We start from the raw sequence: 26,754 nt of genomic DNA on the forward strand, positions 1-26,754 counted from the left end.
CCCCGGGAGGCAGCGGGGGACACGCCCACGGCGCGGAGCGGCTGCAGCACAGAACAGACGGGGAGCAGCACATCACCTGTTCTGCAGAGCAGCACATGTTCTGCAGAGCAGCACCTGGTCAGCAGAGCAGCACCTGGTCAGCAGAGCAGCACATGTTCTGCAGAGCAGCACATGTTCTGCAGAGCAGCACCTGTTCTGCAGAACAGCACCACCTGGTCAGTAGAACAGCACCTGGTCAGCAGAACAGCACCTGGTCAGCATAACATCACCTGGTCAGCAGCAGAACAGCACCTCAAGTTCATGTATTAGGTATAGCCCTGTGAGCCATTCGGCTCTTGAATCGGGTGCAACCGCAACAAACAAAAAAGTGAACAAGAAAACATCTTAAAGTGAATATGTGACTAAGTGCAAACAGAAAATCCAAGAAAAAACAGCAAAATATTGCAGAAAAAACAAGGTACACCAACGCTGTGCAGATATCCCAGTGGGATGCAAGTCAAACAACAAGACAACTTAGAATAACGCCATCAGTCTTACTCCGTACTACAACATGGCCAAACCAAAAAACTTTTAGAAATCACCTGGTCAGAACAGCACCACCTGGTCAGTAGAACAGCACCTTGCCAGCACATCACCTGGTCAGCAGCAGAACATTACCTGGACAGACCTGCACCAGACCAGGGTCAGACCCAACCCGCCGGGTCGGCTCCAACCTGGGTCATAGTTCCAATGTTGGACACAGGCCATGCCATATCCAACCCCATAACTTTCAACCCCTTATTAGTGCCCTACCTTATTTACAGACTAATTCAGACCTTATTGGTCACCCCGTACCCCTTATAAATCTCAACGTTCATCCTACAAGGTTCCGTCACAAGGAAGAAACAGACAAAAACATGTGCCCGTATTGAAACGGCGAAACGCCGTATGAACCTGAACACTCAATTTTTTCCTGTACAAGAATACGAGTAAACCGTATGGGTTGACAGGTATGCAACCTGGACTTCAACCTGTTTCAGTCGGACCAGACTTATACTTGATCTGGCCATACCCTAACCAAGCTAGGACCCAAACCGGGACCTCAATCCTATTAGAACCACAAACAAAACGACCGTTGAGCCATGAACTTAATCCAAACCAGAATCGAATCATGACCATATCAAGTCCAAAACCATACTGGTCCTAACCTGGGTCAGTGTGTGTGAGTCTGGATTCGTCAGGCACGACACATTTCCCGTGTTTTTATTTATTTAAATGTTGCTAGACCCATAACGTTAGTGTAGCTCTTGTAAGCGGCCATCCGAGATTCCCTCCCACATTGTGGAAGAGCTGGTGCGATGATGATACACCCCTCTACCAAATAAACACACAACACACATAATGAGAATTTTATTTTATTTTTTAGATTTTTTTTTCAAGAATGTTTCAACTTAAAGCTTCCTGAAACACACACAAGGCACGCGTGTGTCTGCTGGGTCTGGTCTGTGGGTTAGGCGCTACATTCACACAGGTGCATGTCACACACTCAAGTAGCACGAGAATAGTGATGGACTTTGCCAAATTTCACTAAAATCCGATGAGTAGAAGCTTCCGCTACATCACTACTGTCAAAAGCTCCAACTCTCAATTCCTGGTGTCTACATTCCACCTTAATGCCATTGCCATGTGAATTCTGTACAATAGCTTAACGATGCGTGCATGACTACAACTATGAGAAACTAATGATATACATGTGGGCCTTTGACATGTGTTTGTAACCCTTGTGGCAGGAAGTTCCTGCAAAGATGGCCGTCAGCTTCTCGAGCACCTAATCCACAAACCGATGCCCAGGATTCACAAGTTTGAAATTTGTTTTTAACTTAGGAAAAGTGAATACAAAAAGTAAACAGTTTAGAACGTGGTGCACACGTCCTCCTTATTCCACGATGAGACGCCACACGGCCTCTCACTTCACCCAGAATGAGTGGCACCAGACATCACGGTGCCACCTGCACGGGTAAAGCCACCTCCTCTCAGCTGAACGGGTGAGTGAAAGCCCTGGGTTGAGGCTCTCAAAACTCCCCCTCAATCTCACGATGCCGACTAGCAAGGCACCCATCGGCATGTTTTAAGCGAGACATCGCACATCACACAAGGCCATGATATGTAACTTGTATCTCATTGTCAAATGTAGTTAAGAAACATTTCATGTTATAAAAAAATACTGAGTAAATCCTACAATTAAAAAGAACTGTGTAAACGCTTTGTACATTTACATGCCATCGGGTTACACCACGATATCAACCTTCTTTTGACATGGCTTTGTTCTATTACTTTTTACCTAGAATCAGGCAAACTGTCCCTCTTGTGACAATCCAGCTCAAATCCTCGTTTCGTTTCGAGGTCCTGCTTGTCATGAAACCAGCACAATCCGTGGTCTGTGTGCTATCCGATGCTCGCCGAAAGAAAAGTTTCAATTGCCGATTTCCCAATTGGATTATCGTGGCAGAGGAGGCACTTCAAGGGCCTCTTGTGGGCGAGGGGTGTCAAACACCAGTCAGGAGGAAGACATGTGCGCCTAAGTTCCAGTCACAAGGCCACGCTCGTGCAGTATAATCACGCTACACCACGGCACGCTGGACGGCTCCACACCGCTCCCTCTGCACTCGCCACAACCACGGCGAGGTGCTCCTACTCGTCACCCTTCAGGCACCTCAGCTTTAACTTCATTTTAATGCAGGTGGTATGTGGGCAGGTGTTTCAGTCATGCTGTTGTGCATTGTCGATACTGAACACACCTCTGCCGAGTCTACCAAAACTTTGATATTAACCATGCATGTTCACGTTTTCTGCAATATTGAAAATCATTCAATGAATTACGGACTACGTGACGCCACATCCCAAATGTCAAAAGCTCCCATACAAAATGGCCACAAAACGAGCAGTAACTCCCAAGCAATTCAACCTGGTGGTGCCAGTAAAACGATGCAGCCCAGTTGATATGCAACATCGTAAAGATTGTGCCTTTGGCGATGCAGGAGTGAAAGTTGGCACGCATTTAGACATTGCATTGGGCACTTCAGCGTTCCCAAATGGCTCTGGAAATGGGGCAATATTTAAACATGTTCAGAATTTCACACAATGCACGGGAGCTTTCACGCATGAACCCCCGAAGGCACAGTCCCCACACATGTGTCGCAAAAGCAGCATTGTAAGAGGATCCCAAGTGGCATTGGCAAAACAATGGGAGATGTATTTAAAGGTTTACCATAAATTATCCCTCGTTGCTTTGGGCAAAATAACTCAAACGCTACTGCACAAGGGCCGTTGAACCGCACTAATGCTGACGAGGCGTGACGTCGGTGGTTGACAACTCTCAGGCAGGAGCACCTTCACACGAGCCATCTCAAGGAAAATAAACACATGCGTCACATCCAACTCAAGCAATGGAAATAATACCACGCACGCAATTCACCCCACACAGTGCCGTAACTTTACGTTCGTTGTGGTGCTCTCCCCAGAACCTCCATGGCTGTAACTCCTGCGTAACACTTCTCCCCAACTTGCTAAACCCAAACCAACCCAACCCTGCTGCTCAAAGATAAATGTGGTCCAACCAGAGCCCATGTGGTTTTATACGGAAGATTAACGTTTTTTGCAATCACCTCACCTTTCACATAATTTGGTTAAGACTTTTACAAGTCTCAGCTGCTGGAAAGAACGACAGCACTTTGGGGTGCAGAATGGGTACACGTTGATAGCAGCAATCATGATAAAGTTGTACCAGTTAGCAATGAACAGCATGCACCACCAACATTGAAAATGGGTCAACCTGCAAAAACTTAATTTTCATTTCACATGCTTTTTTGTCCAATCCATTATAGTGCTTTACTAGATTCATTGCAAGCCCCGATTGCATTTAACACTGCTAGATGCTTGCCTTATTCAAATTGTTTGCAGTGCACTGAAACCCACTCAATACGAAATGTGCAATAGAAACACTGCCGACAGCTGACGAAGATGGTCAAGGAAACCTGGTCCAGATCTTTGAATCAACTGGATTTGGATTGCTGCTGCAACCTTCAAGGATTGGGCAGTTGCGTTAAAAGGGTTTGGTTTAGCGACTTTCTCAGATAAACACAGCCAGCGATGACCGGCAAATACTTCCGTGTATCCTGCTCAGGAAGTAGTTGGGGACACTGGTATCTGTACGCACACGTTGGCTCACTGCTCCCTCACTTTCTGATCGTGTGCAAGCCATCACCGCCATATTAGGGAGGCACCAGGTTCTTTGTGGCAAAGCGGTTCAAAACATAAACAAAACTAATCACTTCACTTTCACCCTCTTTGGCTTTTGCCAGCATCAGGGTTCTACACTTGCACACATCACACCCAAAACAAAATATTTCTTGTGTTGTGATATTTTTTTGGTTGACAAGTGTACTCCCTTCCCGGGTCAACATGGCTAAACATTCTCTACATTCCTGCGTGGACCAGAGTTAACATTCTTGCTCCGGGCCTTTGCAGTACAACCTTTCCAATGTAGAACACAGAGTGAACCACCCTGGCTCTTACATCATCACTGCATCTGGCAATGTTTTCACATCACCACCACAGTAAGCAGGTTTTTTTTCCAACGAGTCTAAGGAGCTTGCCGTCTGAACACCACGAAGGGCATATTCACCGAGTCGACACTAGGCATTTACGCCAGCTCATGTCTTGAGCACGACAATTAAACTTATAATCGCACTAACAAGTCAAATGGCGAGACCGTTTAAAAATCAACAACAGTCTCTCACACAGTGTACAAAACAGTGAGTACAAACATAGTGTATGGATGCCACAGGAGGACTGATCAACTGCAATCAATGTAGATCTTCGTTTCTCTCACACATTCACCTACTGTATAAAAACCACACCGAGCGGTGGCCTGACAATCGGTCAGGCGAGTAAGTGGACGTGCAAGTGCGAAGGTCTGCACTGCAATCAAAATAACTGTGCTTCATGTACACTAAAACAGAACTCCGGACCTCCTGGTGCAACCACTACCTACGCCAGATACTCAACAGAAACGATTCACTTCCAAGTTAAAATGGTGCCTTGTGTGTGTGCGTGCGTGTGTTTGCATGTATGTATGTACGCATGTGCAGCAACAAGGCTTTGCTATGGCCCCGGCCACACGGAAACGTTTCACCGCATCGTTGCGAGCACCGTCGCTAATTCAAGTCACCGGCCACGTGATTAGATTTTCTAGACGAGTGGGGGGAGCAGGTTTCATTTATCTCCCACAGGCTGGTGATACTGCCCGGGGCACCGGTGGTCCGGCATGCCGCCACCCCTCCTCATTCTTTCTGTGGCTGGCTGTCGAGCTCAGCGTGACGGCACAAGTGTGGAACCAGCTCCTGTAACACACGCGTGCGTGCGCGCACACACAGACACACACACTCCTCAGCACCACACTAGCCGTAGCAGGATGTGCAAGTCTTTTAAGTAGGGAAAATAGACTGGCTTAGAGAAACTAATTTGACTAAACAGTTTGTGCAAAACCAGGTTTTAGGGAGGATTTATTATAAACTAATTTTAACTCTCATAAAGACTATTCCATGTCAACAATACTTTGAATAAACATTTCGTCGCTATTAGCGACTGTGATTTTAAAAGAGTGATCAAATGGTTACCCAATACTTGGAGGGAAACCTGTGCGAAAAGAACTTTGCAAATATGAAATCGCACTGTGCCCCAACAGCAACCCATTGTTTTTGCACACTGCTTATGAAATACTTATGAAGGCAAACGCTTAATGGAAGTCATTATAAAATACATGTGTATTGGCTCGTATCAAACTTGGCTCGCTCCGTGTGGGTAGTGGCTGGGGGAGTCGATTCTCACATGGATGGTGCGATTCTTGGCCGTGAAGAAGGCGTCGCAGTCCCTCCAACGGCAGAGCGCGCTCTGAGCATCGGCGTTTAGGTGCGTGCTTCGGATGTGCTCCTTCAGGTGGTCCAGCACCCCGAACATCAGGCAACATTTGTGCCACTGCACACGCCAGAGCGCACCGCCCACACGTTTAACCAGCAACACTGGTGACCTGGGTTATGTCTGTTATCGCTCTGGCTGCGCCAGGGGATCTTTGGTGCCACCTTGGCTGCCCTGACTGTCCCAGGGACTCTTTGGTACTGCCCTGGCTGCCCTGACTGTCCCCGGGGTTCCTAATTGTTGTTGTTGCTGGGTAGTTGCTTCGTCTCGGGCTTGCTGTAGTGTCGCTCCACCACCTCTCTCCCATGTGTTCATGTTGAGCTCCTCTGCCCGAATACAGTTTATTTTACCCAAATATAGATTTTGTTGATTCGATTGCATGTGGACGCCGTATGAATTGAAAATGTTATTGCCGTTCTGATAACTAGGGCTGGAGAGAGGCATTCGGACTCACCCAGCAGCGGAAGTTGGAGACGAGGTTGAGCGTCACGGCCTGGACGGAGCCGTCGTAGCATCCGGTGTAAATCTGTCGAGGCGCCATCGTTGGCCACGGCGTACAGAGAAGTGTTCATTAGCAGACTTCCGACCACACCACGTAAGGGATATGAATCACAAACGCCGCTTAACTAATCCTTAACTATTACACCTTTAATAGTGCTGTTTGTTACTGGCCGCTTGGAGTTTTGAGCCGATGGACCTGTACTCAGCAACAAGCGTTACTAGCTGTGACATATGAACCTATTTATGGAACACAACCCTAAAAAAACTAAAAGCTCTTATCTTGCACAAAAACTTTTGTATTAAAATGTATGGCAGTGATTCTGCTTGGACCTCACCATTGTTTCTGGAGCACATGAATGTAACTTTAAAGAGTTTTGGTTACAAAGCTTCAAAGAAATTAGAGATGTGTCAAAACATGCAGCACAGGTGTGTATCCACGAGACATGTTGCGTCTTCGAATATAATCCACTAGCAATCAGATAATCAAAATGACTACTCGCCATACTCAACCTGGGCAGGCCAAAACTTTGCAGTGCGTAACCGCTGCCGTTAGTGGACAGCAGCACGAACATAAACGTCAGGGAAAAATGGATGAGTATGAGAGGCACTCACCATGCTCTTGTGCACGGCCATACACATGACCATGTCCTTGTGGCCTCCGTACACCTGCAGGCGGTCATGTGACTGCAAGGGAACATGGCACACCCGGCCCCGTCAACGTTAACTCGAGACGACATCCTCCCCAAACTGCTCAGCGCATCCCCTTGGCTTTCCACCACTAGGAGAGAAGCCGTGCCCCAGCGGCTTGCATGGCAAACATTCAATGCTCACCTCAAGTTCATACACTCGCACCAGCTTGTCCAGGCAGGCGGTCAGCATCACCTTGCCCAGGATACTGATGGCCGTGATGGCATGCGTGTGCCCCTTGTAGATCCTCAGCAGCTCTCCCGTCTGGCGCCGGCGACCGCCACATGCGGGAGACGACATGCGCCGCGTTATTCCCCGTGCGGAGAAACCCAGGGGGTGCGGCAGATTCGCAGCCGGGCCAACTCGGCGCCTGCCTTGGCACCAATGCCATTTCAAACGCTTTCCAACTGTCACAGTGGGGCACTATATCTCCTGTAAAGAGCCTCCAAAATATCATACTCTATGAAAAATAAAGTTCTGGCTGGTTGGAGGCCATGCTTCGGCCAACACACTGAGGGGAGGGGCACACGGGTGGCCGGGACATGGGTGGGGGCGTGCAGTCGGGGGGCACTAAGGGGAAGCGTGGGTGGGGGGTGGGGTGTGTGGGGGGGGGGCACGTAGGAAGGGAAGTGCGAGAAGGGGAGCGTGGGCCAAGGGGCTACTAGGTGGATATTGTGGGTGGTGGGGCCCTGTGGGTTGCGCAAGAGGGGGGGGGGGCACCCAGGGGTAGGACGGTGGGGACGTTGGGGGTTGAAGAGGACCATCGTTCACCGACGGGTACTTTTCATATCATACCACTGTATGTTTTAAGTTTTGCTGGCTGGCTGGCACGGGCAGGCAGGCGAGTGCATTGTAATGTCACCGCGCACATCTGCATGATGATGTCACCCACATCCCACAGCGCTGAGCTGGGTTCGTAACACTGTGCTTACGTCAAGCCGAGCCACCACCCACCCTCCATCATGGCCGTGGATGCCATGCAAATGTGCGGGCAGTGCTAGTAAATATATTTTTAAAACTTTATTTCAAATTCTGTTCCTGTTGGGACTTACCCTATTGAAAACTGGAAACATTTACCAAAGCATTTCTGAGAACTTGCAAACATGAACCCTAGCAAAAAGGAATATTTGCAAATATGAAAACGCATTTTGCCCTGACAGCGACTCATCATCTTCCATAGATTTTTTTTCCAAACTTGTTAACACAGTAATAGGGGTACCGATGCTATGCGCACACACAAACCAGCAGCATAATGTGAGCACACACAGCCCCAAGCCAGTGTCTGTGGTGGTGCACTCACGTGGATGTTGTGCGCGTGGACAGACTGGTCGCTGGATCCGCTGAAGACCAAGTCATTCACCACCTGGTGGCACAGCAATTTGCACGGGAGTGCTAATGAAACTCACATAACCCCACAGGTCTTCCCACAGCCTGTTGGTGCATCTCTGTCATTTTACACTCGTTACATAATAAGGGGGTGGGGGGGGCATTAAGAAAGTGTTTTTTTTGCACAGTTGTGAGTTCAATTCCCAGCCAAGGTTAGCATCAGTGACAAGCGATACCTGGACCGGTTGTGGCCCTCCTAACGTCACTAACCCGCACTGACCAACGAAATGACGTACGACCAAAAACTCCCCCCAGTGACCGACAAGGCATGGAGAGGCGTTCACCCGGCAGTGAATTTACAAAAGGGGCTGTGAAAACACAAAAAAATTAACACACTGGTCCTCGCTGCTTATAAGACACACGGTCGTTCCCGGCAGCCGCCGTCCGGGCTAGCGGTCCCCACCTGCATGCACAGCACCGTCTTGGTGTGGCTGTCGAGGGCGCGCAGGAAGAGTCCGGAGCGAGCATCGCGAACGCTTATGGTCGCGTCGTAGGAGCCAACGAGCAGCAGGCGTCGGCTGCCCTCCTGGCTCGATGCCACGCAGCTCACGGCTCGCGGCCCATGGCATTCAAACGTGTCCAGGAACTTGTTGCTCTGTCGCCCAACGCAACAACAAGACGCACGCCGCGATAAAACTGCAGCAACAGTCACGTAAGTTATAGCCACGCCTTGTCTCATGGAAAACAATATCTATAAAAAAAAAATCCATCCTGTCTGATCGTTGTGTGTGCAGGGGGCGGCACCTGAGTGCTGATGGACACCACGGTGCCGTTAGCCAGGCCGGCGTACAGCACGTCCCAGCGCTCGTGCAGGCACAGCACGCGGTCCAGCACCGAGAACTCCTCCACACACCTCTCTTCCTGCTCGCTCAGCACAGCACAGCCAAGTTAGACAAAGACACAGATCCCCTGTATAGCCTGCACAGGCTGTCGTTTGCATATTTGTGTCCGGCACCACGCCTTGGTTGACATTCACACACTACACCCGGTAGTTATTTAATGCGGAGTTCAACCAGGTGTGGCCCAGGACCGGTTCAGATCATTGCCACTAATGTTAGTCGTGAATTGAACCCAGGTTTCTGGGTTTGTAGCGGAGTGCCCGAGCATCCTATCGTTCCATACGATCACATTAAACACAGGAAGACACGAAGATACGTGTGAACCTCTCGGTTGCTGTTGTGAGAAGTCTGCACTGATGGGTATCGTCAGTGTCTCTCATGGAGAGTTTGTGTAAGCTGCTCAGATTGTCTCACCAACCTATCCATTTCCCTTCTCCCCTTGCAGAATCATCATCTTCGTATCTCCAGCTGTGACTTCTCATTAATTCCGACTTGTAGCCATTCTCTGACAATTGTCGGGTAGAAGCTCTCAAATGTCAGACCTCACACCGGACAGGTTGGCCAGGCTGTGTGTTGCGGCAGGGTTATCAGCGCGTGCCGTGCAGGAGTCACCCTGACGTTGTAGCAGCGGATGGTGTGGTCACTGGCTCCGGTGTAGAGGCGCGGCTGGGAGGCGTTGCCGCCCGCCACCGTCACCAGCAGCGCGTTCACCTTGCTGGTGTGGCCGTTGAACGTGCGCAAGCACTGCCGGGTCTGCGCCGCGCCGATAACACGCGAGGAAGGGATCAAGACACACACGGCGTATCTTTACGAGGCACACGCATCGTTCAGCAGGTTAACCGTCATCAACCGGAATGCGCCTGATCTCAGCCGATCTCGGAAAGCTAAGCAGGCAGGGTTTGATCCTACAAAGTACTCGCATGGGCAACCACCACTGTGTTAAGATTCCATCCAAAATAACTTCCGGTATACACACTGCCTCCACAAAAGCACTTAAGCCCTGCTCAGAGGCCCGGCTATAGGCGAAGGTAAACGGTTGAACAGAGCGGGGATCCTCACCTCCAGGTCAAATGCACGCACGGTCTTGTCGGAGGAGCAGGTGTAGAGCATCCCCTCGAAAATCTGAATGCCACTGACGGCTGCCTCGTGGCCCTCGAAGGCCCCAGCGGTGGGCTCACACAGGTGCGAGTCTGACAGAGATATAATAGCCGCACCGGTTAGTCGGGAGTGTTACCCTGCCCCCATCTGGAAAAATCACAAGCGGAGAGTACCAAAAACGAACCCACCTGTGGTCGAGAATTTTTTCTGGTGGTCTTCCTCCTTTTTCAGTGACCTGCATCCAGGGAAGAGAGAGTGGGAAAGACAATTTAAATATTTACAAAGGCCAAATAAACGAGCCCTTACCAGGCATATACACAACGAGGCTGAGTGACTTGTTGGATTTATAATTATAAGTGTTATAGGCTGTGTGGCTACTGCTGTATTGTACTTCTATGCCCCCCATATGTCTGCTCCATGCGCTTCAACAATCTGCACTGTCCAGCATGGTGAAGTATGGTGGTCAAATAACCCCAGTTACCCGCACGGTCTTCATCCAGAGGAGGCTTGACAAAAATGGCTGTATACGCACACATTACCACCAAAACGCGACACGACGCGGCACGCACGCCATGTCATTCTCGTAAACACTTTCGATAGACGCCCGTCATCTCAGTAAAGCCTCACTCACTCAGCCACAAGGCGGGGGCTTTTCCTCTGCCACAGGTCGCTTGTCGACGACACCTCGCCGTTGTTCGCCCGCCCCGCCTCGCCCAACACCGCCGCCGGGGTCCGGCCCCTCGCCGCTGCCGGGGTCTGGCCCCTCGCCGCTGCCGGGGTCTGGCCCCTCGCCGCTGCCGGGGTCTGGCCCCTCGCCGCTGCCGGGGTCTGGCCCCTCGCCGCTGCCGGGGTCTGGCCCCTCGCCGCTGCCGGGGTCTGGCCCCTCGCCGCTGCCGGGGTCTGGCCCCTCGCCGCTGCCGGGGTCTGGCCCCTCGCCGCCGCCTTCACCGTCAAACACTTCGGCAGCTTTGTGGCCTCGTTTTCCGAGCTGTCGTCGATGGACAATATCTCTGGGGTGGGCGGCTCCACCAGCTCCAAGCTGGAGTCCGGCTCACTCTGCCTGCTGCCCACGTGGTTCCCGTCGGGGCTGTCCATGCCCTCGTCATCCTCCTCCCCCTTGTGGAGCGCGGCCGAGGAGGGAGGTCGGGACAGACGCGGCTCCTCCTGGGCCACGGGAACATCGCCCACCCCACAGGGGCTTACGGTGCCGGAGGCCTGCAGAGTGCAGAAGTCATCACACCGTGTGTCACTTTCACAGAGAAGTGTACAACCCATACTGAGCCAGTCTGTTGTCATCAATTTACATACAAGGCGCAGATTACACAACTGGTCTCTGTGCACAACCTAAAAAAATTACCGTTGTTGAAAATGTTACAAGATTTTAAACCGATTTACTCAAAGTAAATCACCATAAAAACAAATGCCAAAGTATACTAGTCCAATTATACACATATATATATGAAAAGCAGTGAAACAGCTCGTTAAGATAATTCTTCGATTAGATTTAAGACAAAAATTGTTAAAAGTATAAGGCATTGGCCATAATCATGAAGGAAAGTGTTTTAAAATCATGCATGGAGTGAAACGGTGATCCACAATGCTGCTCTACCCTGTTCCTTCAAAACTCTGTTACATTTTACAAGTTCCCTTTATCATTCGAACATTTACTCATGATCCCACTTTATATTTTAATGGGGCGTTGCATTGTAACAGAGGGGCCTCCCACCCATCGTGCTACCCCAGGCCTCCAGCCCAGTTCCCCCCACTCCCACTCACCTGCGACGTGGACTTCCCCTGCCGGCTGCCACGCCGCGTCTTGAGGTGCCGCACGGGCCGCGTCAGCGCCTCCTGCTCCGTGTCACTCGTCTCGGGCACGCGCGCCCGCGCCGGCTTTCGCTTCTTCAGGCGCTTGCGCTTCTGCGTCGAGGCGCTGTCGTGGTCCTCGCCGGGCTCCTCCGCCGCATTCTCGACCCTCCCCGCTTCGGCGCTCCCCTCCGACGCCGCGCCGGCGCGGGCCCTCGTCCGCATGGTGTTGCGCTTCACCGAGCCGTCCCTGCTCCCAGCGCCATCTTTGGTAGGCGCTGGTCCGGCGGACGTGCCCGCTGGCGCTACGGTGGTCTCGGCGCCGGAATCATGAGGCGTCGAGGCGAGGGACTTGCTTACGGGCGTGCACATGTTGGAGCGGGCAGGAGACGAGAGGCGGGAACTTCTGAGCGGCATCGTTTCTGGGATGCCGTCGGGCAGGGGCGGCCGTCGCCACGGCACCTCCTGTGGCTGCGTGAAGTATTGCGTGACTGGTGGTGTCGTCGCCGTGGGCACGTCGGCCTCGCCTACACACCCGGCCAATCCCGCACAACCGTTGTGAATCAGTGGTACGTGGAGATCACGTTACGGCACGCGCAGTTCAACTGTGTCAGCACGACTGCCGTGCCCGTGCGCGACTCACCGCGAGTGGCAGCGGGAAGGCACTGCTGCAGGAGCGGCGATGGCGGGAGGAAGGAGCCCGGATACAGGGCCGTGTTCAGCATGGGCGGTGTGCAGGCGGTGACTGGGGTGAGCTCCCCGGCCTCCTGCTTGATCAGCAGAGGGTGGGAGACGCCGGCGGGGCCAGGGAGACTCGGGGATGTGGTAGCCGCTGACGGGACCAATGGAGCAGAAGGCAAATGCAGCTGGTTCACAGATTTATCTACACAAAACCGAGGGACGGTATACAACACGTCAGCCTTCTTGATGCCAAATAAAATCATTTGGTCAGTGAAATCAATTTGGTTAAGCAGTTCAAGTAACACCAGGTGAAAGTGCTGTAATGTACTTATGTACAGTGTAATCCATGTATAGATACCCCACTGATTACTAACGACCCTCCCACTTTTTGTCAACAGCCAATTAGCATTGTTATTCTCAAAAAGTTGCCAATTATAACCAAACTCTAGGGGGATATGTTTTTGTGAAATAGTTGATTTAAACATAATCATGGCATCTCATGTAAAAAGGGCTATTGAACACAAACCGTTGAGCTATCGCAACTGAAGACCAATCGGAATACCACACGGAGCAATGGGAAAGTTCCGGGATGATGGTGCAAACACACACCTTGCATTCCTTGGAGAATCTGGATGCGGTAGGACCTCAATTTGTCCATCTCCATGGTAATCTGCAGCACAATGGACAGCACAGGTCACCACTGTCAAAGAAGATGCGCACATCTGCACTAACTCACGCATTCGATACACAAGTAAGGAAAGCTGGACAAATTATTTATATTTGAATTACAGTGCTATGCTCAATTAGCTCCGACCATGCCGACACCTTGGTCTTGATTTGGACATGTAGAATCTGGCTCTCATACCAAAGTGAATCATCGGCAGACAGGACATGCAACAACTGGACCCGGATGTGACTGTGACTATGCAGTAATGCCAACCTGCTGTTTGTGCAGCAGCAGCTCCTGCACATGTAGGAAGGCGCTGTGCAGGGCAGCTTTGGCATGCTCCAGTGTGGGCTCCAGCTCCTGCATACCGCAGCTCAGCTCCTCCTCACGCAGCGACACACTCAGCAGCTCGTCCACGTGTTGCCGGTCTGCGGAAAACACGCGCGTGCACACACATGCACAGCCACGGACACACGCACATACACACGCAGCCACGTGTATCAGAGAGAGAAGGATCTCCTCTTAGCCTTAGACGTTGTGCATGGCCAGGCATCGGAACCCGGTGACCCGGATTGTAATGCAGTGTGCACCACCACATACATAATTATAGTCAAAGATCCCCCATGTGGCCTTTAACAGACTGTTGGGGCTGTTAGCGAGCCACTATGAATGTCAGCACGGCACTCAAAAGAGGTGGGCTGCCAACACCACACCTGGCCACCTTTGTCTCTCTAGCGTTGATGTTTACACAACGTACCAGGTACCCATTTAAGGTTGAGTCGACCGAGGAGAGGCCCAGGACTAGTTACAATATTCGCCACTGTTATTGGTCATGAGCGGGAATCGAGCTCTGGTCGCCTGATCCGTAACGCAGTGCGCTAACCATCATCAACCCCTCTCTAAAGCTCGCTGTACGTACAGAGATTCACATGTGATCATTCACCACCGAAACCAGCGGTGAATAATTACATTCCAACTATATACTGCACATGCAAAAAATGTGGACCCAGTGGTACCTTTTTTTAAGCCCTTGACCTTCATCCTCTTGTTTTTCCGCTCAATTTCAGGCACCTCTGGCGAAGACCCTTCCTGGAAACGGGACAACAGCTCGATCGGGCGCCAACATCAACTCTATTTTCCCGGCACAAGGCCTACTTTGACTCGTGACACAAATTGATGCGAGTCCCTCAACACCGCGAGGCCCAGGTTTTGGCACCAGCAAGCGATGACGGGACTGTGCTCACGCTCGCAACCGCCGAATCATGCAGCTACGGTACGTACCGCGGTGGCACGGCGCTTCTTGCGGGCCTGGCCTCCACTGGGCTCGGGCCCGGATGTGAAGCTGCTGTCCGTCAGGATGTCAGTTTCACCCTCCACCTGAGCGCCAAGCGGGCGCTGTGGGCTTATCGTGCTGGCACTGGGAGAGCCGACTTCCGGGGTGTTGGCCAGTAGGACACCGGACAAGCTCCTTGGGGTCACGGCTGCTCCCGTGTTAACCGGCGGTCCCTCCGAGCCAAGGTCACCCATGGAGGTGGTGGTGACGCCCGTTCGCAATGGGCGGCTGGCGCTCATTCCGTTCTCGGAGGGATGCTTTTCCTTTGTGGCGTTGGTTGGCGTGTGCTCGAGAGTGGCCAGGAGCTGTGGGACTCGACCGCTGCCAGAAGTGGTGGTGCCGGAGACACTGGCTGCTGCTTCTCCGGCTGTGGCGCACGCGAGGCGGGGTTCACTGGCTGGCTCCACCGGATTGTCGGAGCAATATTTGGTGCCAAACTGCTGCTCCTTATGGAGGAAGTCGTCCAGATTGAGGTCATACAGCTCAGGGAAGTCGCCCAGCTCATCAAAGTTGAGGAAGGCTGGGTCTAACGGGTCATCCTTGTTGGCTGGTCCCATTTCGATTCCAAATCTGGTGTGCACAAAATAAACAATACAAAACAAGGCGGCATATCAACACACTCGTCTTGAATATTTTAGATATATGGAATTGATGGCCTAAATGAAAATAACTCAAATAACAAATAGCTGTCGTCTTTAATGATAGGTTTATAGTCTGTGCATTATATCAAACACAAGTTTGAAGCTTCGTAATCATTGAGAAGAAAATTCATCAAAATATATCGCCAAGTGCACTGCCATGAGCTTCAAACGATGGCAATGTAGTGACAGTTTATTATGAAGTGAGAGAGTGATGAAACAGTGACATCACTAGAGCTCTATGGCCGCACTCCTGGCCGCGTGCACGATCCACGTATTAGCAGGGGCACAGATCCATCTGGTGGAGGGCATGGACACAAGCACTAAGTATTTTTTTCTTAATTAATTATGTGAGCTGGCCCAGGATTCACCATCTATCTCCCAGACATGCACTCAAATATTAGTTTATTTGGGTTGTGACTTTTTTATATTCACCCTGAACCTGGTATTGGTGTCATTTACACCGACACCAGGTTCAGGAGGTGCAACCATTTGTTTAGGGAACAACCCATGGAAGTGAATATCACAGAGCTACCGCTGAGATAGCCCTTTAAGTGATTCACACAGTAGAGGGGAAAACTATCCCACTGCCATGCCACCGAGATACATTTTCATTACATTGCAAACAATGTTTATTCTCAATTAGAGAACCACCAAAATTAAGTGCAGTCATTGGTGACCAGGTTGGGACAATCGAATTCACTGTACTTGAGAAACCAGTTTAATTATAAGCGGCTGCCTGCATTTGAACCCAGGCTCTCAGCGCATTGATGGAAGTGACGTGAGCACTCTCGAGCCACCCAGCCACCTCCCGGATTGTCTCTCTTTTAATAACCTGCAGAAAACCGTGCGGTTTCTCACCTGGGCAGCCCCTTCGCCTGCCTCCTCTTGCTGAGCACTTGTACAATCTGCTCCCAGTCGACATTCCTGCGTGGTGCACTCAGCAGCTGCTGGATGGCAGGACGCAAGCTGCAGCTCTCCCGCTCCACTTCCGGCTTGCGCTGGGCCTCGGCGCCGCAAAGCCCTGCGGTACCCGACACCGCCAATACCGCCGGTCCCTTTCCCAGTGTGGTGCTCGGCACAGGGCCGCTCGTGTAGGTGCCGCCGGGGCGCATGCGGCGCCGAGCCTGGTTGAGGTTTGGCTCGGGGGCTGCCGTACCTGGCTTGCTCCCACTGGTTCCACGTGCTGCCAGGTACCGGGAGAGCTCTTTTTGGAGCGCCGTCGAGACCCCCAGCCGGCTCAGCTCGGCTTGCGCTGACGCCGGCGGGCACCTGTGGGCCTCCGGGTCAGAGGACACGCAGTCACTGGTGTGTTTGTCTGAGGCCGGAGCAGCCGTGACCATGATCTCGGCTTCCGGCGCTGTTTCTATTTTGATTTCAGTCGTGGTCTCGGAGGTTCTGCTTTCCGCATGTGCGGGCCTCGCGTTCGCCACCGAGTTGGTGATCGCGGCAGACAGACATTCCGGACGCACCGTGGCGTCGGTAGAGGTCATGTCCAAAGCCGGGCTCTGATTCGTCTCATCCCCTCCTTGAGCACCAAACTCTTTCCCACTTGGGGAGGGGAGGTTCTTTTCTTGGGGCGGCTTCCCACCTGTGCAGTCATTACTAAAGGGTTGGCTGTGTGACGTTTCTTTATTCTTGACGCGTCCAAGGACTCCCGCCGGTTGCTTCTGTGTTAATGGTATTGGAGTCGTAATAACGGCGTTCACTTTTTCCATATATCCCAAGTCGGCAGCGTTGTTGGACTGCGGCACACGCTCTTTCATTTGTTTATGGACTGATCTAATGCTCGACACCTTATCCACGATGCCTGCGAGTTTGGTTTTACACACATCGGCCAAGTTGGGCTCAACAGCGCTGGGGCGGTTGGCGTCAGCCGAATTTGCAGTGACCCCTTCTTTGTCCACCTTGGCAAGGTCGGCTGAGTCTCTTTGGCCCATGGTGGAGCCAGATGCCCCCGCTGACCATGGTCTCTCGTGCGTTGCCACTCGCTGGGCCGCGTCCCCCGGCTTCTCATCAAGCTTCAGCAAAGCGCTAGGGGCACTGCTGGGCCGGTGGCTCGACAGCGATAACGAGGGCAAAGTGAGGCAGGGCGGATTCTCGCAGACCTCGGACGGGTGAGTGGAGATGTCATCCTTTTGAGTCGCCTTGTTCTTGGGGCAGTTGGAGTGCTTTCCGGTGGCACGGACGGCCACAGGAGGCTTGTGTTGGGAAGGCCCCGCACGGAGATTGGCACGTACCTTCCGCAGGTTGCTGGAGAGACTCTCCCGCCTCTGTTGTTTGCCTGAAAGAGGAACGGCACCCTTCGACTGGTATGTTGTCGTGCGAGGTCCCTGCGATGCGGCCACCGAGGGCCTGCTTGATGAAGAGCCAGTGCCCTCGCCGCGAGCGGGGTCACTGCGGGCCGTCGTGCCACTCGGGGCGACTCTTGATCCGCCCTGGGTAGTGTTGGTGGGGTTCGGCGGCACTCGCGTTTTGCTTTTATCAAAGGAGATCTTTGGCAGCTCGTCAGCTTTCAGCGGAGGAACCTTTTCCAGTTGCTTAACCTCCTCGGGCATCATCTCTTGGTCTCGATGGCCATTGGGATTCTTTTGCGAAGGATATGGGGTCCAGCGTGTGAATCTCGAGGCAGGTTTCATTTTCCCACGATCCACGTGTTGATGGAATGGCGTATTTTCTTGCAGGTCAAACCACGGCGGGAGTTCGTCCGAAGTGAAGTCGTCTTGCATTCCCCTGTTATAGTTGCCCCCGTCAAGGTGCTCGTGCCAATGCTTGTAATTTTGATCATTGTGCCAGCGCTGTGGGGGGTAATGGAAATCTTGCCAGTATCGATTGGGGCCATGGTTATAGTTGTAGCCGTAACCTTTGCCACCACCGGCACCACCTCTGCCTCTCATGCTGAAAGGCTGCCTCTTATGGTGCCAATTTTGGTAGCATACACCGGGAGGGGGCAAGAGGGGACTGTTGGCTTTGAGGCCGTTCGAGGTTGCACCCGTCCAGGCAGGGTGCGCGTCCGTGTGGCTCCTGGGCTGCTCCATGAGTTTGTCGGTCTTTGGTTTGGACTCGTTAGTAGCTTCTTTCACCATCTTCTTGGCTTTTTCAAGGTTTGGTCTTGGATGAAAACGGTTGTTGTTTAAAGGGACTTGTTTCGTTGTGTCAGTTACGGGTAAACTTCGTTCTTCTGGTCTGAATTTAAAACAATAACAAATCACAGATGAAATTCACTACAAGAAACACAATGCCAAAATCTCCATTACCACACATGTTCGTCTTTCCGATATTAGAGTCAGCACTAAACTCTGCACCTGTCTTTAAAACGACCCCATCCAAGAGATGCCGGCTTTCCGGACCCTGCCGGGGGGGGGGGGATTTCCTCTTAGCAACCTCCTCCAATCACGCCCAGCAGCGCACACCCCCCTCGCGAGGGGATTGCGCCTAAGCGAGCATCTGTTCAAACAGCCGCGGTCTCGTGGGGCTAAACAAGGGGGAGGGGTAGGGGGGGGGAGGTTACCCTTTCTTTGTGCTGCGACCTTGCTGTGAGCGACGCTCACATGGTTCACCAGCTAAACTTGGCCTGTCTGCACGCAAGCATCTGCTGTGTGAGCACTGCAATTATCTCTCACGTGAGGCTTTCCAGCCTGACTCCATCCCACCTGACAATAGAGAAATGTGCCAGTGGGGGGGGGGGGGTGTGCTGGAAGCACGAGTGGTGCTCGCATGCCCTGCCGGTGCCAGCTGATGTGATTGGCTAAGGAATTTGGCACGTCTTGGCGTACGTGCATTGCCAATAGTAGTGTGTCAGTCTCCCCCATCAGGAATGAGCAAAGGCAAGATGTGGCTTTATAAAAATGAAGACATTTCGAAAAATTGAGGCTGAAATTGCCTTCTTTTAACCATTTTCTTATATTAAAGATGTTACACAGGTTATTTCTTCAATATAAAATTAAACAATAGACTAATCTGTCATCAAATGACATGAAATGTGCCAGATTGTCAGTTCTCAGAAGATAAGCAAACCTGAGTCAGGATAGTGCTTGAATGGGCGATGACCACGCATAAGACTGGTGTTGTGTAGGCTGGTGCGGGGCTCCGTTGTTAGCCATGCTGCAAAATCCATCTTTGGTAATCTATTCTGCTCGTACGTATATGCTACCCATCTTCGCTAACCCATAATGACCAACGTGAAGATGTATGGGCCAAACAATCAACATGACACTGCATGGCGCGTAGTAGTCCCTGATCCTGCAGTGGATTGACAAAAGGGCTGGACAATCAATGTCTTCCACTGAGCACAGAAATGCACTCACATTCAGATGATTTATAAATAAATGGGGTAATATATTTATCGGATTGAAACACAGAATGCTGCCAGCGTTCGCGCACTGAATGCATTGGGTAATCTCCGTGGCAACAATCTCGACTGGCTCAACAACTGCCGGTCTTTCGACGCGTCACATGGCACGGCCCGGCATGCGGCGGCGCTACCGCATGGCGTCCCGTGGGATGGTGGGGGCTGCAACGCGTAGACACTTTTGTCGACAGATTCCATCGTTCAAAATAAAACGGAGGGCTGCAAAGTGGTCCTCGCCAGAAACAGGGGAATAAAAAAAGATATACCCACCAGCTAAGTTTTAACGTTCTAATTTTTCTAACCTTTTAGCGAGTGCATTCCGAGCCAAGTGGAGTGATGCGACGATTGTCCGAGCAATTCATACTTTGAGGATGTACATACATTTGCATATACACATTATGCGCTTACAGACACATACATACAAGGCTGTGATGTGGCCAAAAGATGCAAATACAGCAATTATTTTATCTATCTGTGCATAACTTTGAGTGTTATCTCCTCATATGAATAGAAATTTCCAGGTACAGTACTCTGGTTAATTTCAACATTTCAAACACTCGTAACGAAATTGGCTAAACATCACAGTTTAAAGATCAAGCTACCAGTTAATAGTCATATAAAACGGCGCGGACAGCCCTTTTGTCATTCCACTAATGGATTAGGGTCTCCCCAAGATTTGCGGGTGTTGGGGATTATTTTACCACACTTTACTATCCTGGTCAGTGTGGGACGATGTAGGTGGATAGCATAGACATTAGAGCCATAGAAGTACAGTACAAGAATGGATTTTTGCTTAACTGTCCTCTGCTGACAGCGTAGTAACGCAGCAGCCTAAAACACCTGATCTATGTGTGGTGGTCGCCTGTCCAAGAACCAGGCTCAACCCTACTTCACTACGTGACTTTACCGAAAGAACCAAGAAGATGAATCCCTGTAGTCACGAAAGCTTTAAATCGAAACCTACTACACTTCTGAGATCTGACGGGATCGGTCGCATTGCAGATGATTTAGTCAAATACGTATAAGGCGAGAAACAAACATTCTACTCCAAACAAACTCTCGCCTGGATAAGTATTTGAAGGCAGCAACATTGGCGGTGTCAAGCGGCCACGTACTTCTTTGCGTCGTCTCTTTGAGCGGTTGTTTGCGCTGCGTCGGGAGGAGGAAGCTCGCGATATGCGCTACCAGGGCTCGACTTCTCCACGCGTTTCTTGTGCTCGGGGCTGCTCAGGTGGGAGGCGTACGCGGACAGCCCCACCACGTTGGCACAACACACCCGGCAGTGGTGCATGCAGGCCCTGGGAGAACCGCAACAGCACACGTTTGACAGCTTGCTCACTCAACGACCCACGGAAGCAGAGCACGGTAAATGATCGCACCAAGGGTATCCCCGACCACCTAATGACCAATCAAAGATTGCTGAAATAACGTCCCCTGTTAATAGGTTTGCCAACTTTGAAGTTAATGACATATTGGGAGAACGGGCGCACATAAAAGTGTTTCAAGTCGTATGTCCTAGCAAATAGTGTTGGAACGTCAATTACTTTCAATGAGTAAGAGTCACGAGAGTGCTGTGGAGACAGAGCTGAAATACGTTCTGCCCATAATAATCATGTGAGGGAGGCAACCCTACCCATTAAGATTGTATTGAATATTTATCGCAATTAGTAGACAATGGATCACAAGGCAAGACTCATGTTCCAGAACGTTCATCTGAATCACTTTTTTTTCTAAAACAATTATGGAGCTTAAATACACAACATAAGAATGCATCACTTCATAATAACATAATTTCAATTGCACAATAACTTTCAGGACAATGGCTACACAACAGAATAGAACAGATTTGAGTAATTCTGGCTAACATACAACCATTCACAATAGCACACAGTATCAACACAGCAGAAATGCGGTCAAAACTCCTGACTTCACCTCCCCCACGATCACTGTGCACGTCCCATCGGCCCACAGCCCATCTCCAGCGAGCCCAGCTACCGACCGACAGTGGCTGAACCTTCCAAGCAACTGTGGAGCAGCACCGTGCGTGCACGTGGGGCATGAATCCACTGACACCGCCCCCACCACCACCCACACACATCCACGTTCACCAGTGCTAGCCCAGCAGACGTCAGTGCGAAAGCTGCCACTAGGCAACAGCCCCAAAATTAGTCGCCGCCGTCACTGTGAACTTAGCAAAGCCCACTAACCTCCCCCTCCCTCCGGTGTAGTGGCTGCCCCCTGCCCAGCTGCCGCAGTGGTGTCGCCTTTCTCTGCTGGAGGAGACACCATCTGATGAAATTTGCTATGTGGAGCAGTGCAATCCACAGCACATTCATGTGCAAGTGGTCCCTTTCCAACGAGGACTTCTTTGGGTCACGATTGCATTTTTTTGTCTTGCAAATATATCTCAATCCTCTTGTGAAATGGTGTATTTGTATAAAAACTGGAAACTTTCACTTATTTATTTATTACAATGACAGTTAATTAATGTCCCCCTGATTAAGTTATCGCCATTTGCAGTTTCCTACACATTTCACATCCTCCGAGCATTACAATTCTCTGTTGCCATGGTACTGGCATGCTATTTTTGGCCACTCGCATCAACTGCCTTATCATATTTTAGGAAGAGGCTTTAAAAAGTACATACACGAGATATTTTTTACACTTGCCTTCCTTCAACTGTCTCCAGTTCCCGGTGGTGCAACATGCTTCTGATGTGCTCTTCAAATTCCTGGTGAGAGACCGGAATGATCAGAAACATCCTGAAGATGTCTAGGAAATGCCAAAATAAGTCATTGCACATCAATATATGACAAGTGTCCTCAGTCACAATGATATATATCTGACAGATCATTAATCGGGAAGCATGGCTGATGTCTTCATGGGTTTCATAATCAACACATTTCATGAAAGAATTAAAACATACACATGTAGTGACATAGTCATAGGGGATGTCACTGTATGGTGCCGGCCCGGAAGGGTCGTGCAGTTCGATGTTCCGACATCGTGGACAGCACCGTTTGGGTGGCCGTGTGTAATCCAAGCCCTAGCGGGGCTTGGTGAGCACTGGGAAAGTGCGGGCGCCACGCACACCGTGAGGTGTGGGCTCCCCCGAGGGGAAGGGGGTGAGTGTGAGCCCAGGGGCAGGGTTGCCCAGGCTGTGGCACTCTGGTTGACCCCGTAGACACGTGATCGGGACTGTCCACACAACGGGCCCCAGGTGGGGGGACTAGTGGGTGATCACGTGTCCGGGGAGAACTCTTGAGGTTGGAGAGAGAACGAGAATGTTGAAGAAGGCGGGCGGGGCCGAGGGCGTAGGGGCCCCGACCGGAGAGGGATATAAGGGGGGTCCCTGAGAAGGACCGGGGTCTCTTTGTTCTACAAGTTGGAAGCTCAACATCTACAAGCTGGAAGCTCAACATCTACAAGCTGGAAGCTCAACATCTACAAGCTGGAAGCTCAACATCTACAAGCGGGAAGCGCTTCGTCCTACGAGGGACCACGTGGTCGGAGACCCGAGTGAGGGTCCAACCCTTCATAGCAGTAACTCCCCTGTATAGTGTAGTTAGCTGGGTGGTCACCACCCTCAGTTGTATCTGGTAAAGGGGCAGTTTACCCTTTTGTGTTACGGTGTTACAAATAAATGTGTTGCCTCTAAAAGGAACGTCTGCGACTCAGTTGGACTCACTACACACATGTGCAGTCCTTTTGTCAGTCCACCACTGCACAATGTGTTTTTTGTGGGGGCTATATGACCATATTTCACCATACTGGTCAGAGTGGGTTGGTCAAGGCAGGGATCATTGGTGGTGCTTAGTTCGGTTTACAGAGTACAAAAATAGATTTTGCTGCCCACAATCTCGTCCCATAAAATTCTGGGAAATTTGGTCAAAGACACAAAGCACCAGATGATTTATAAGTTTTTATGAGTAAAATAATTTACTGCGCATGCAATCGCATGGGACTATGTCTGCTACCTGCTGTTATGCAAAATGCTTGTTACAAGTGTAGTGACGTAAATGGTGTCACGAGGGTGTTCGCGCCAGCTACTGTTACAGGAGTGCAACTGTGCGTCTGGAGCCTCTCTCTAGCACCAGAGTAAGTGAGGAATGTCAGCCAGCCCGAGAGGGCATAGTCCTGGTGATGGCCTGAGATAGGGCAAGAGGGGACGTGGTCGCCTGAGTTGAGGCACGTGATGCTCGGTCGGGATCCTTCGGGAAAGGTCTCGAAAGGGGTGTGGCCAAGGCAGAGCGAGGCCATGCTCAGGAGCATAAAGGGGCAGTCCCGATAATGTTCTTGGCTCGTCTGTGGAATCAAGCCTGGGTCCCGTGTCTCGTCGTCTCTGGGTCTTCGTCTAGAGTTAACTCGCTACTCACATAGTTAGCCACATCACCTACGATAGAACCCGAGTTACGTTCAGTGTTACCCGCTAGGGAAGTTGTTAAATAAAAATGTTGCCTCCCAGTCCAGAGTGTGTGCCTCCGTGTTGAACACTACACAAGCAGCATTCTTGGGAATTGGATTGAACCCACAGCAGTCAGTCACCTTTGTGTTGGCACAGTGGACTCGGCAGAGGCGACACTTGAGTTGTTTGGACATGGCTCTCTCGGTAGCAGACAGGGATTTTTGTGGCTTTGCGTTTCAATCTGCGGCAACAACCATCGGCAAACATAATTGACAACATCCCAGACGTGTCCATCACATCGGGAGATGGTTCGGCTGCGGTACAGCGAGCAGCTCCTAGGTGAAAGGTTGCGAGTTCAAATCCTGGTTAGCGGTTGACTCAGTCAATAATCCCAATTGGGTTTATAACATGAGTACCACTTTTCGATTTAAAGCTTTCGTGACTGCAGGGATTCATCTTCTTGGTTCTTTCGGTAAAGTCACGCAAGCAGCCGTCTTCCGGTGAAAACCAGGTCTGTCGAGGCGACCAGACCTGGTTTTGACCTGAAGACGGCTGCTTGCGTTGTGGCCGAAACGTCGTGAGAATTATTTTATTATGTTTTATTTTTATTATTTTATTACTTCCCTTCTACGTGACTTTACCGAAAGAACCAAGAAGATGAGTACCACTTTGTGGAGAAGTCAACAGTGGTTGTCCTATCAATAGCCTCGCAATAGCAATGTGGAATTTCAACCACTGGCACAAGGCTGTATAGAAAAAGAGCACGGCCTCAATATTTATATTTGCAATAAATCTAGGTACTGTATGTATTTTGCTTTAACATTGCAATCACTCATTCACCCACATACACGCAGTCTAACGGTGAGAGATTTGGGATGGCAAAACTACCAAACGGCAATGGTGGCCGCTGTAGTAACACATCTGGCCTCACAGCAAGAGGTGCCTGGGTTCGATTCCGACTCGGCGGGCCCCTATGTAAAGCTGGCAACATCTCACCCGGTTCTGCACGAGTTTTCTCCCATAACCGACCCACACAATGCAATTGGTGTTTGCCAAAACATCACAATGCTGATAAAATACCCGCAAGTTTCTCAATTAGGGTGACAGCATCGACTCCCTAATGGGAAAACTTGGCAGGAATCTCCTTAGAGAGTCTAGTATTGAGAATCCGCGAGGCTTTCCTGGGTAAACAAGTCTTAACATAACATACAATAACGGAACGAGGATGAACAGCACCGTATACGTTTTGCGTTAGGACGTTCAGGGCGATACATTTCATACAACAAGACCAGTCTGCGCGTCTGGTCACCGCGTACCCTTACGGATTATACTTTCCCCGATAACAAGGCAAACATCGATGGATGCGCGTCTTATAATCCGGTAGGCGCATGCACGGAAGTCCAGATCTGTCCTGTATCACTCCATGGACATCTCACAAGTTTGGCGGGAGGGCGGGGAGCGTCTTACAGTCCGGGGCGCTTTCTCGACGAGCACGGGGTTAGCAAGCGAGAGACCTGTGCTTGCTGCGAGCCTCGTTCATTACGGGCGAGTTGCGGCCGCACACCGAAGTCGACGCGGCTCCCGTAACGCGCCCAGGCCGCGTGCCTCACACGTGCGTCGCACGGCCGACTACAAAAAAATGAAAAACTCCCCCGCCCCGCGAGGGCAGCGATTGGCCAGAGCGCGCGCACGTGACCGCCCAAGACGCGCGTGATTGGTCGACGAAGTCCCCCTGCGCACCCCCCTCCCCCCTCGTTTGGATAACGCCGCATCCGCGCTGGGAACGAGCGGCGGGCGTCTGCGCCGTCTCTCTATCCACGCTCACCACGTTCACTCACCAAATTCGTTGTCTCTCTCTCCTGGCTCTGCGAGTCCCGGCCCGGTACACACCTCCCCCCCCGATCCGACCCGACCTTTAGTACTTTAGTACATGACTGCCCCTCCGAGGCTGCGATCAACAGCCCACCGCCCACGCCGCCATGTTACAACTGAGGCCCGATGCACGACGGGAGAGAGGCGGCCAAGATATGTATGGCGCATTCCCCGTTGGCGAGCGGCGTCGCGTTTCTCCTCGCGCCGATTGGAGGGTTTGGGGGGGGCAGGAGAGGCGGGGGGGGGGGCAGGAGAGGCGGGGGGGGGGGCAGGAGAGGCGGGGGGGGGGGCAGGAGAGGCGGGGGGGGGGGGGCAGGAGAGGCGGGGGGGGGGGGGCAGGAGAGGCGGGGGGGGGGGGCAGGAGAGGCGGGGGGGGGGCAGGAGAGGCGGGGGGGGGCAGGAGAGGCGGGGGGGGGGCAGGAGAGGCGGGGGGGGGCAGGAGAGGCGGGGGGGGGCAGGAGAGGCGGGGGGGGCAGGAGAGGCGGGGGGGGGCAGGAGAGGCGGGGGGGGCAATCTCAAATTGCGCGTGGGAGCGTTA

At 51.6% G+C, this 26,754-nt stretch overlaps 1 protein-coding gene across 6 annotated transcripts; it reads right to left on the reverse strand.

Annotated features, from left to right (window-relative positions):
• Positions 1 to 1,381: 1,381 nt before the first annotated feature.
• Positions 1,382 to 26,424, reverse strand: ZNF106 (zinc finger protein 106). Of its 6 annotated transcripts, XM_078870489.1 has the most exons (24): positions 26,183 to 26,424; positions 24,485 to 24,585; positions 22,609 to 22,670; positions 21,055 to 21,237; positions 16,450 to 18,774; positions 14,899 to 15,520; positions 14,634 to 14,706; positions 13,891 to 14,045; positions 13,560 to 13,620; positions 12,913 to 13,152; positions 12,413 to 12,796; positions 12,243 to 12,295; positions 11,098 to 11,681; positions 10,655 to 10,701; positions 10,428 to 10,558; positions 9,981 to 10,121; positions 9,274 to 9,390; positions 8,933 to 9,124; positions 8,444 to 8,506; positions 7,288 to 7,407; positions 7,069 to 7,140; positions 6,410 to 6,481; positions 5,869 to 6,015; positions 1,382 to 5,381 (listed from the first exon to the last, which is right to left on the reverse strand). In XM_078870489.1, exons 2-24 carry the CDS (start codon positions 24,536 to 24,538, stop codon positions 5,322 to 5,324), a joined length of 5,958 nt encoding a protein of 1,985 aa, XP_078726615.1. In that variant the 5' UTR covers positions 24,539 to 24,585; positions 26,183 to 26,424; the 3' UTR covers positions 1,382 to 5,321. The 6 variants fall into 6 exon arrangements, with proteins under 6 accessions (XP_078726615.1, XP_078726613.1, XP_078726609.1 ...); XM_078870487.1 differs by having other exon boundaries at positions 12,243 to 12,796; positions 12,913 to 13,101; XM_078870483.1 differs by having other exon boundaries at positions 12,243 to 12,796.
• Between the last annotated feature and the right edge of the window lie 330 nt (positions 26,425 to 26,754).

This window comes from Lampetra fluviatilis, chromosome 30 (assembly GCF_964198595.1).
Source record: "Lampetra fluviatilis chromosome 30, kcLamFluv1.1, whole genome shotgun sequence".
Taxonomy (NCBI): Eukaryota; Metazoa; Chordata; class Hyperoartia; order Petromyzontiformes; family Petromyzontidae; genus Lampetra; species Lampetra fluviatilis.